The sequence below is a fragment of the Galeopterus variegatus genome, unplaced genomic scaffold, assembly GCF_000696425.1.
Source record: "Galeopterus variegatus unplaced genomic scaffold, G_variegatus-3.0.2 Scaffold1447, whole genome shotgun sequence".
Taxonomy (NCBI): Eukaryota; Metazoa; Chordata; class Mammalia; order Dermoptera; family Cynocephalidae; genus Galeopterus; species Galeopterus variegatus.
In genome coordinates, this window is record NW_007727558.1 from 299,984 (window position 1) to 312,096 (window position 12,113).

Below are 12,113 nucleotides of genomic sequence, written 5' to 3' on the forward strand. Positions count from 1 at the left end.
TACTACTACTGTTGTTTCTCAGACTTGAAACTCCCTCTCTTGCATCCCCATTTATGGTTAAATCCCCATGCTGAGAGGTGGGAGGAAGATGAGGGACCCACAAAGGGGACAGTAAAAATTCAATGCACTTTGTGCTCTCTGCAGTGACCTCATCCCCCTGGCTTTTGGGGCTGCTTCAGGGTCTCTTTCCTACACCTACCACAGAGTGGGATCTACCTAAGACCCCTCTGCTCTTCTCCCTCCAGATCTACTTATTAGCAATCATGTCCAATGCTGTGTCTACCTTGCTTCAGTTCCAGCCCACATTTTGTGTCATCTGCAGCCTTTGCCTCCCCTAAATACTCTCCTTTCCCTCTAAGTAGCTAGAATCAAAGTTTTGGAAATTAACTCCTCAAAAAAATTAATTTTAAAATTTAAGCAGTACTTAAAAATATTTCTTACATAATTACATTTGGGTAAGGTGGGCCTTCTCCCAAGCAAACTACATGCATTCACCAGTGCTCACCATAGTACGTGCATTGAGCATAAACATTTGAGTTTTCACTGTGCACTGTGGGTCCGTGACGTTACCTATTCCTCCCACCTCATGGGTCTAGTATGATAGCAAGCTCCTTACCCCCTGGAGATACTACATAGTATGGATCACTAGTGATTAATGAAAAACAGGGCGCTAGGGCCGGCCTGGTGGCGCACTGGATAGTGTGCCGCTTGGGAAGCGCGGCAGTGCTCCCGCCCGAGGGTTCGGATCCCACATACAGACCGGCTCGCGCTCACTGGCTGAGCGAGGCGCAGGAGCAACACCGAGGTTTGCAATCCCGTTGGCGGTCCCTGGTCCGGTACGGGGGCAACACTGTCCCCATGCTGAGAGGTGGGAGGAAGATGAGGGACCCACAAAGGGGACAGTAAAAATTCAATGCACTTTGTGCTCTCTGCAGTGACCTCATGCCCCTGGCTTTTGGGGCTGCTTCAGGGTCTCTTTCCTACACCTACCACAGAGTGGGATCTACCCAAGACCCCTCTGCTCTTCTCCCTCCAGATCTACTTATTGGCAATCATGTCCAATGCTGTGTCTACCTTGCTTCAGTTCCAGCCCACATTTTGTGTCATCTGCAGCCTTTGCCTCCCCCAAATACTCTCCTTTCCCTCTAAGTAGCTAGAATCAAAGTTTTGGAAATTAACTCCTCAAAAAAATTAATTTTAAAATTTAAGCAGTCATTTAAAAATATTTCTTACATAATTACATTTGGGTAAGGTGGGCCTTCTCCCAAGCAAACTACATGCATTCACCAGTGCTCACCATAGTAAGTGCATTGAGCATAAACATTTGAGTTTTCACTGTGCACTGTGGGTCCGTGACGTTACCTATTCCTCCCACCTCATGGGTCTAGTACGATAGCAAGCTCCTTACCCCCTGGAGATACTACATAGTATGGATCACTAGTGATTAATGAAAAACAGGGCGCTGATCACCATCACAAACCCTCACAAATTGTACACCCTAACATGCCCTGAGACCCACAGTGATGGGAAAGCAGAGGTAAAAGGAGATTCCAAGGAGAGAGGCATGGTGTTTGGACAGAGTGAGGGGAGAATAAAGAGGACAGGGAGCCTCAGAGGTGGCAGGCAGAATGGGAAAGCAGAGGTAAAAGGAGATTCCAAGGAGAGAGGCGTGGTGTTTGGACAGAGTGAGGGGAGAATAAAGAGGACAGGGAGCCTCAGAGGTGGCAGGCAGGGAGAGCAGGTGAGCCACACTAGAAGATGAGTCAGAGACAGTGAATGAGGGCACTGGGTCGCAGCGACTACTGCTTAGCTGCCCCTGGGGGCTGGTGCAAACTGGAGGAAGAGAAGGGGGAGGCGAGAAGTGCAGCCGATGCTGTCACTTGGAGAGTGGGAATAGAGTGAGTTGCTGATGGGGAGCAAAAGCTCCACTAATTTCTAGGAGAGACCCAAGGTCCTGCCTGATGAGATCTCCTAGACCTTTGCTGCCTGGCTCCACTCCAGGTGGCCACACAGTTATGGCAAAGGCTGCTGGGATGGCAGGGAAGGAAGGAGTTAAGCCTACAACAAAGATGTCAGTCCTGGAGATCACTGGACCCCTGCTTGGCAGACAGAAGCCACCCTGTGGCTGCTAATGCCCTCCATTTATTTGGAGCTTTCAACTTGTTTCAAATGCCCTCATGCTAATGATCTCATTTAATCTTCAGCACCACCTGGGAAATAAGCAGGACTGGGACTGTCACCTCTAACGTGATCCTCCTTACCCTGTGCATCCCTCAGAGCCCTCAAATTGTTTCCACCATCCTAGAAACATCCAACACTGAACTGGGTGGTGCCCTAGGGACTGTGAGAGGCTGGGTCCTCTGTCTAAGCTCCATCCTGGGGAGCTGCTGATTGTCCTGGGCTGGGTGTGACAAGAAGTCACAGGATACAGAATCACTCTCCTCCTGGAATTTCCCAGGCACCCCTCCCCCTCTGCCTATATCTGAAAGCCTGACACATAATGACCATTTCACCCACTCCCCAGGGAGCTATGTCAGGCTTCTCCTCTTCATTAGGCGGATGGAAGCCCGAGGGCTAGAGAGGCAGAGGTCTTTGCCCTGAGTCACACAGTGAGCAAACATGGAGGAATCTGGGATGACTCAGAAAGAGCACAGGTGTAGGGGCATCAGAAGACCTGGGTTCCAGTCCTGACTCTGCCACGTATCAGCCAGGGTCACTGGCTGATAAGAGAGTCACTCCACCTCCCCAGGCTTGGTTTTAATAACTGTCAGATGGAAATAATAACACCCATCTCTTAGGGTTGTTGGGAGGATTAAATGAGATTAAGATGTCAGAGTGCTGTATAAGAATCCATTACTCTGATTATCAAGTAGCACAGATAACATCAGGACTCTGGGGCAATGGAAAGAGGCTGGACTGAGTATAGAGTCTGTGCTCTCCTCACCTCACCTCTGTGGCCTGGGGCAAATCCGGGCCTCAGTTTTCCAAGGACCCTGCCAGCAGTAAGACTGGCATTGTGTGGGCTACACCTCTGGTGCAAGAAGTCTGGCATTTGCTGCCCTGATCTCTTGATGTCCTATTATCTGTGCCTCACATTGCCTTAGGTCCGAGAATCTTACTGAGGGGAGCCAGTCAGTTCCAACAACAGGGACCTTTGCTCCATTCCTTCTGCCCATTTCCTCAGGCAGCTGAGGTGTGCTTTGCCGCTCTCCTTCCCTCTTGGCCTCTGATGCCTCCCATCATTAAGGGGGAGAGGGTCTTGGTAGTGAAACCAACGACAGATTGACCAGGTAAGATTTCCAGTTGAAAACACCAGACTGAGGCCGGCCCGTGGCTCACTGGGTAGAGTGCGGTGCTGATAACACCAAAGCCATGGGTTCGGATCCTATATAGGGATGGCCGGTTTGTTCACTGGCTGAGCATGGTGCTGACAACACCAAGTCAAGGGTTGAGATCCCCTTACTGGTCATCTTTTTAAAAAAAAAAAAAAAAGAAAGAAAACACCAGACTGCCTGGATTCCCTGCCTTCTAGAGAGGGCTGAGTCTAACTGCCCTGCCTTTAACATCCTGCTTCTCCCAGGATAGCCCTAATGACACCAGGCCCCTGATCCCTTCCTTGAGGAAACTGCTCAGCATGAGCCTTGCTGAGCTCACAGAGGTGAATTAAAAATTAAATATGTATGGTCAGAGCCCCTGGTGTAGCAGCACATCCCCATAACACAGACAATGGCATACAGCTTATCTGTCACTCTTCCAGTGGCTGTAGGCTGAGCTTCTCTGCTCCCCAGCCCACACTCCTGAGAAAGAATAAGAAATTGCAATATTTTACTCTTCCCAGCAAACTCATGGTTCCCTTTGTCCTTCCTTCAACCCCCAGTGTTGAAGGCTCTAGACCTGGAAATGCCTGGAACACTAAGTTATTGCATCTGCAGCGTTGCAATTGAACAGATCTGTGACTGGCGAGGCGGGGCCTCTGTAGCTTAGCACCACTTAGGGCCTGGAGGCTCCACAGGAAAGGGAACAGCCCAGGAACGATGCTGAGGTCCTGACATCTCTCAGGCAGTGGGGAATTGGATGTTACTGGGATGAGGCCTGGGTGTGGGGCCAGCTGGTTTGCTTCTCAGATTAACACTGGTTATAGAATTGTCAGAGAGGTAGAGCCTCAGATCACTCAGGCCAACCCTCTATTTTACAAAAGGTAAACTGAGGCCTAAGGAAAGGGGGAAGCAATTCACACAAGGTCACTCAATGAGCTGAATATTAGCTAGGCCTAGACTTCAGGTCCCTGGTATAGAGCCTGGTGCTCTCTCCTCCCTTCCTCTGGCGTGACCCCCTGAATCTCCTTCCTAATGGTAGTAAACAATGAGTCCTGCACTGCCCAGGTCCAGTGGACCACTCTCACAGCCACCAGAATCCACTCATGGTCCCGCCTTGCCATCTGAGACCAGGAAGAGCACGTGGTCCGTGGGTTCCAGCTCAGCTCTGACACTTCGTAGGATGGAACCTTGGTCCTATCACTTCTCTGAGCCCTACTTCCTCACCTGTAAAATGGGAATTTAAGAACCACTACCCTGGATGGCTCCTGTAAGGATCAAATGAGGTCATGCATGTGGGGCATTTTGTAAACTGTTAAGTGCTATCCACATGTCAGGTATTATTAAAATGATGTGAGGCTTGAAGATGTTGCAGAAGGAAAAAGTCTCAGGGAGGAGGAGTCGATGCAGGAGTGAGCACCCACACTCACGAGAGGCTGAGGTCCTGCCCGGCCACCCCACAGACCAGACCAATCCCGGGGCCACCAGGAGCAGGCCAGACCACTCCAAGCTCACTGGCTTGAGAGACCCCTGCTTTGCTTCACGTGTGCGCGCGTACGTGTGTGTGTGCCTAGCAGGCCAGTATCACAGCAATTTGCCTGGCTGCTCCAGGAACACATGTGGCAGGAGGGCAGTGCATGGTGCCGAGGGAGGACACCCCACTTCAGGCCACATCACAGACCCTTAGAGAAGAGCCTACCAGCCCAGATCCCTGCAGGGACCTCTCAAGGGCCCCTTACCTTGTACTTGGCCGCGAGCAGCTCTGTGGCCTGCTGCTCCCGCCGCAGGTCCTCCAGCATCTTCTCCTTCTCCTCCAGCAGCTTCTGCTTCTCCTCGCTCACCAGGCTGCGGTCGTCCTGGATGGCCGCCTTCTCCTCCTCCAGCCGCTCCTTCTGCTCCTGCAGGTAATTCTCCATGTTCTTCTCCAAGGTTGACTCCAGGACGGGCTGAGGCGGGCGGTGGTTGTTGTTGTTGTCATCTTCCTCTTCGGCCACCCAGGCCTCGATCACTGGCCCCTCGGGGTACCCTGCCGGGGCCGACACGGCCTTCTTCCTGCGGCTGCTCTTCCTCCGGGGCCGCTTCCCCAGCATCCCCCTCTTCTCCAGCTGGGCCTTCAGGCGGGCGATCTCCTCTTGGAATTCCCGCAGCAGTGTGTCCTTGGGGTCCTCGTTCACCCGGGGCTTGTTCTTGATATTCTTGGCTCGGTTGGCAAAGCGCAGGGTGGAGAGGCTCTCGTCATAGCTGTGGGAAGCTGGCCCCAGGGTGGCCACCATGATGGTCTTGGCATTTCCCCCCAGAGAGTCCTGGAGCAGCCGGGTCAGCTTGGAGTCCCGGTAGGGGATGTGGGTGCTCCTGTTGCCCGCCAGAGCAGCAATGACGTTGCCCAGGGCAGACAGCGAGAGGTTGATTTTGGAGGCTTCCTTAGGCCTCTCTCCACCACCTCCGCCACCGCCTCCACCGCTGCCACCACCTGTGGGCTGTGTGGCTGTCCCTCCAGCTGTGTTGGGGCCTGCCTTGTTCTGCCGCTCGCTGCCAGCCAGGTCCACCAGGTTGAGCTTGCCCACACGGATGTGGTCCTGGCCATCAGAGCCATGCTCGCTGCACTCCACGGTGATGACAAATATGGCATGGGAGCGGGAGCTGACCTCATTCATGTGGGTGCTGCCCACGGCCCGGGCCTGGTTCCCCAGGTTCATCACATGCTCGATCTCCTTGACATTCTTGGTGACGAAGGAGGAGAGGTCCTTGATGTAGACGCCTGTCTCGGGGTTCTCCTTCAGCTCTAGCCTCTTGCCAGGCTCCTTGGAGAGCAGGTCTCGAATCTCCTCCTGATAGATCTCCAAGTAGGAGGCCCGGACCAGGTACTGCTGGTTCTGAGAGCGGGAGATGTGGGTGAAGATGTGCTCAAAGGCATTGGGGATGACCCCGCGCAGCTCCGGCTCCACCCAGGTCCCCTGCATGGTGTAGGTCTTGCCAGTGCCTGTCTGGCCATAGGCAAACACTGTGCCATTGAAACCCTGAAGCACGGAGTCTATCAGGGGCCTCACGGTTTCATCATACAGGTCTGCCTGCTTGGAACTGGCATCATAGACGGCGTCAAAGGTGAAGGTCTTGGGCAGCTCCCCGGGGGCAGCGCGGGGGTTCCGCAGGGTCACCTGGCCCAGTTTCACGTCCATGGTCAGGATCTGCTCGTGACCAGCAGCCTCCTCTTTCTTGCTGAGGGGGCGGCATCGGGCCACCACCTTCAGGGCCTCGCTGGCCTTGGTCTTACTGGCCATCTTGCTGCTCTGTCCTTCCTGCCCCCCACCCCTTCCACAGCTTGGCGGTCCTGCTGAGCTGCTCCCTAGGTCGGAATCAGCGGGGCCGGCCCAGCCCCCAGGTGCCGCTCTTCAATCCGCATGCAGCCTCCTGGGGTGGGGATGCTGGGAGGTGGCCCCGCCGCCGCTGCAGTCCGGGCCTCCAGCACTCTCCGGTCCTCGCTGCACCGGCTGGGGAGGTGGCCTTAGGCAGAATCCCCGGGCAGCCGCGGGAGCAGCGCCCCAAAAATGGCAGTGCCCGGAGCCCGCCCCATGCTGGGGCAGAGGGAGCGCTGCCGTAAACAGCTTCGGCAACAATGAGATAAAGGAAGAGGAAAATGGGATGGGGGTGGGCGGCAGAGCTGTCTTCTCCTCCTCCTGCTCCTTCCTCTAGGGATCCATACGTGGGGCTGCCGGTCCTGGGCGGCCGGGGGTCCCGGCCCTCCCGACGGCAGAGGCTCACCTGGAGTCCTCGCCCACAGATGGGGGATCATTCATTGCAGCCAGCGCGGCTGCTGCTGCCTCTGCGTCCTCCTTCTCCGCCGCCACCACCGGAGAATGAGAGAAAAACAGAAGGGGATGGGGCGGAGCAGCGGCGGCGAGAGTGATGTTGCCGCCGCGCTGCGGCCCCAGCTAAGTCTCCCGGCTGGGGTGGGGCAAGGGTCGGGGCCGCGGGGCGGGAGACGCGAGCCCGGCGCGGCCCGAGTGCAGGGGACACGGGTGCATCGCGGGCTCGCACCCCCGCCCGGTCCGGGATGACAGGCTCCGGTGCCGACCCAGGTCCCGCGCCCACCAGTCGGGTGCAGCGCAGCCACCGCCCGCCGTCACCCCATCGAGCCCGAGCATGCTGGGACTTGTAGTCCTGCCTTTGTTAAGCGGGTTCTGGCAGGTTGCTGGTGCCCTCTCCAGTCCTCCATCCGGCGGCCCCGCCCTCTCCGGCGGGCAACCCCACGAGGGACTGCTGAGGTTGCGCCACCCACAGCCACCGTCCTCGGTGTCCCCACTGCTCATGGGTACAGATCACCCCTCCCCTTTAGGGTGTCGCCAGGCCTCCTGGAGCCTAACTCCTAAATGTTTCTTGACTCTGTCCTTTCCTCTCCCTCCCCTGGTTTACCTCTGGCCTTCCTCTTCTCTCTGCTGGCACCACCTTCTAGCCGGTTCTCCCCTCACCTCATGTCCGCACGAGTACCTTGGCTCCCTCCGCTCCTCCGCCACCGCCTTCCCTGTTGTATGAAAGCCTCCCTGTCTTCCTCTCTCTACTACTCTCCAAAAGGGAATCTGTGTTCCAGACATTCTTTCCTTCAAACAGTTACTTAGCGCCTGCTGAGCCCCAGGCCCCATTCTAGGAGCCGGACCCTTCTTGTCCCCAAGAAGCGCACATTCTAGGAACCACTCTGTTTCGGTAACTGGATTTGCTGCGTTGGATCTTTGCGCCCTTGCCCAGAGCCCTGTCGCTTGAGCAGTTCAAGCACCTCCTCCTCCATGAAGCCTTCCTTGACTCCCCCCCCAAGCAGAAACAGAATTTGCATAAAACAAAACTCGCATTCAAGTTCCAGATCTGATCTCCACCCACTGGAGTGACTTTGAGCAGTCACTTGCCCAGCTTTAGCGTCCTCGTTTGTTTAAAAAAATTGGAGAGAGGGAGAGAAATGATACCTGTTTCATGGAGTGGTTGGGAGGCTTAGATGAAACAATGAATCATAAGTATTATACCAATAAGCAGCCCTTAATACTTGCATGTGGCCTGGCCTGGATTGCCTGGCAGCTCCTGCTTCCTCGAGGATCCTGGATGCACCAGGTCTGTGCTTGGTGTTGCTCTTTGTGGTCTTCACATTTTTTTCCTCTAGGATACAAATCAAGTGTAATTCCACAAGTCCAAGGACCAAGCCAGAATCCTCTCCATGGTCCACTCTGCAGAGGGGAGTTGGATCTGTGGACTGAGCCCGAGCTGTCCTTACTCTCCATATGAGACCCTGCTGGAGGAGGTACTGTTATCTGAAATCTAGAAGAGCCTCTCCTTCACAGAGGCTCCAGAATAGTCTTTCCACAAAACATTTCCAAGCATGTTAACCTCTAGAGGACCTAAGTGTTTACTTAGGCTGTCAGAGATCTGAACTCTTGACCTTGGTGTCATCAGCACCATGCTCTAACCAAGTGAGCTGACCAGCCAGCCCGGTTTTTCAACTCTACAAAATCATCTCCTTACCTATTTTCCATCTCCAAGTCTCCAGGACTTGAATGTCAGCTAAGACTAGAGGCTTGAAGCTGAGACAGTAGCTTGCCCACTTCTGAAGTTTCCTGGTCTTCCTCCACCCTCTCCTTGATCAAGCTCCACTGCTTGTGATTAACTTGGCTTTTGGACCAATTACTGGGTGGGCTTTTGGCTTTGTAGTCTAGCCTCTCCTGGCTCTGCCAACCTGACTTCTGGATGGACCATTTGGTTCTTGAACTATTTTTTTTCTTTCACTTGGCTTTGGTTTTTGAACACCCTTTCTGCTTTGTGTAACACATCTGACACTACAGTGCTGGATGAAAGGAATCCTTGTCCTGTTCTCCCCACCTGATGTCGCCACCTGGCAGGGCACTTGCTGAAATCCTCCTGCATGGGAGAGAGATTGAAGTCCCATTGCTTACAAGATAGGTGACCTTGAGTAAATTATTTAACTTCTCTGAATAGCTATTTCTCATTGAGATAAGTGAGGATAAGAATGCTTACCTTACTCATGGGATTTACATGAACATTAAGTGAGACAAAATTTATGTGGAAACCCCCAGGACATGGAAGGCACTCAAGAAATAGTAGTTTTCCTTCATTTTTTCCTTTGCATTCAGGGCTGTTCACATTCTGTGTCTCCCTTTCCAGCACGGTCTTCAGCCATTCTGCCTTCCTCGTACACACTTAAGTCTCCAACCACTCTGAGTTGCTTAAGGTCCCCCAAAGGCATCATAATTTTTCATATCTCCATGTCTTTGCTCATGCTGCTCCTCTGCCCGAAATGTCCTAACTTTGTCTGTTTCTGTCTGCACAGCCTTACCTTCTATTTGTTCCGCAGCTCAATCTCATATGGCTTCTACTCCCACCACTTACTAGAGACTTCTTTTACCAAGGACATCAGTGAGTTCCATGGTGCCAACTCTGCTGGGCCCCTTTTCATGGGCTGCAATCTACTTCTCTCTTCTTTATGAAACTCTCTTGTCGCATGGCTTCCATGACTCTGCTCTTTTCTGAATTTCCTCCTATGGCTCATATGAGTTCTGATTGCTTAATTTCAATCTCCTTAACCAGTTGTTCTCCCTCAATGCCAACATTAAAAGTTGGAATTCATTTTTCTTCCAGTGCTACCCTCTGTATCACTACAGCTTATGGCTTCGGTTCGTGTCTAAATGATTCCTAAATTAATATCTCCAATCTAGACTTCTCTTCTGAGTTACAAACCTACATGTCTAATTCTATAATGGACAGAGCCACTTGGATGGCTCCTCATGCACCTGAAATTCTACTTCACACTGAATTTATCATTCTTTCCTCAAAACTTGCTCCTCCAAAAATGGTCTCTAGCTCTCTAAACAGCACTTGCCTCACCCCCAGTACAGCCATTCAAACACCAAATCCTGTCAACCCAACTCCCTAAATATTTCTCAGATCTCTCAGTTTCTTCATGTCCACAGCCACTATCATGACCAAACCATCATCTTCTCTGGCCTGGCCTCCCACAAAAGCCTCTAATCTGCTCTCCCTAGGTCTGTTCTTGCCTCCACCCATTCATTCTTTACAAAGCAATCTTTTAAAAATACGTATCTGATCATGTCGCCCCACGCTTCAAACTTTCCAATGCTTCTAACTGCTCTTAAGGTGAAGTTCAAATCATTAATGTTGCTCCCAAGGGCCTGCATGATCTGGTACCTGCCCATATCACCTGCCACATGTCATGCCACTCTCCACTTTACTCCCTGTGCTTTAGTTACAATGACCTTCTTTAGCTCCCTCCTAACTTCCTACCACAGGGCCTTTACACATTCTGTTTCTGCTACTAGAATATTCATCCTCACCATCTTTGCCGAGACAACTCCGCTTCACTCTTCAGAGCTTGGCTTGAATGTCACTTCTTATTTTTATTTTTATTTTTTTAATTTTATTTTGTCAATATACAATGTGGTTGATTATTGTGGCCCATTACCGAAACCTCCCTCCCTCTCTCCTCCTGTCCTTTCTGTTTGCTTGTCACGTCAACTTCAAGGAATTGTAATTGTTATGTCTTCTTCTCCCCGCTGGTTTTTTTTTCTTTTGTGTGTGTGTGAATTTATTTATTTATTTTTATCTCCCACCAGTAAGTGAGAACATGTGGTATTTCTCTTTCTGTGCCTGACTTGTTTCACTTAATATAATTCTCTCAAGGTCCATCCATGTTGTTGCAAATGGCAGTATTTCATTCGTTTTTATATTTTTTCCTTTTTGTCTTTTTTCGTGACCGGTAACAGGATCGCAACCCTCANAGTATTTCATTCGTTTTTTTTTTTTTTCCTTTTTGTCTTTTTTCGTGACCGGTAACAGGATCGCAACCCTCAGTGTCGCGCCCGCACCATGCTCAACCAGTGAGCGGACCGGTCTCTATATGGGATCCGAACCCTCAGCGGGAGTGCCGCCGCGCTCCCAAGCTCCGCACTCTACCAAGTGCGCCCCCGGGACGGCCCTCATTCGTTTTTTTTTTTTTTTTTTATAGCTGAGTAGTATTCCATTGTGTAGGTATACCACATTTTCTGTATCCACTCATCTGATGATGGACATTTGGGCTGGTTCCAACTCTTGGCTATTGTAAATAGTGCTGCGATGAACATTGGGGAACAGGTAATTGAATGTCACTTCTTAAAGATACCTTTTCTGATTTCCCCACCTAGGCTACATCCCTTTGTAATATTCTCATCCTTCCCTGTACTTTCTTTCATAGAACTTAGCATAATTATAATTAAATAATTATTCATCTACCTTCTCTGTAGTTTATGAGGACATAGCATCTCTGTTTCATTCATTTTTGTATCCCCAATGACTAGCCCAGTTTCTGGCACATAGTATGTGGTCAATAAATATTTTTAAATATAAACAAAATAAAGCCCTGTATGAATATGACCTCTACTGGGAAGACTTCTTTGATTCCCCTGACTCTACCAGAATTCATCTTTCCTCTCCTCATGATTCGATAGCTGACTATTTAACTACTCCCATAGTACTCATCATAGTCTGACTCGTACTATGGTTCACTGAGTCTGTCTCCTGCACAGTAATGTGTACTCCCTTAGGACAGGAGCTGTGTGGGCCGGCCTCCCCTGACTCTACCAGAATTCATCTTTCCTCTCCTCATGATTCTATAGCTGACTATTTAACTACTCCCATAGTACTCATCATAGTCTGACTCGTACTATGGTTCACTGAGTCTGTCTCCTGCACAGTAATGTGTACTCCCTTAGGACAGGAGCTGTGTGGGCCGGCCCGTGGCTCCCTTGGGAG

General features: G+C 51.5%; 1 protein-coding gene across 1 annotated transcript in view; it reads right to left on the reverse strand.

The window, feature by feature from the left end:
• Nucleotides 1-7,429, reverse strand: part of KIF3C (kinesin family member 3C) — a 35,851-nt gene extending 28,422 nt beyond the window's left edge. Inside the window, exon 1 of the mRNA XM_008577070.1 lies at nt 5,054-7,429. Within this exon, the coding sequence (XP_008575292.1) occupies nt 5,054-6,592 (1,539 nt within the window). The 5' untranslated portion in view covers nt 6,593-7,429. The remainder of the gene's footprint in view (nt 1-5,053) is intronic.
• Between the last annotated feature and the right edge of the window lie 4,684 nt (nt 7,430-12,113).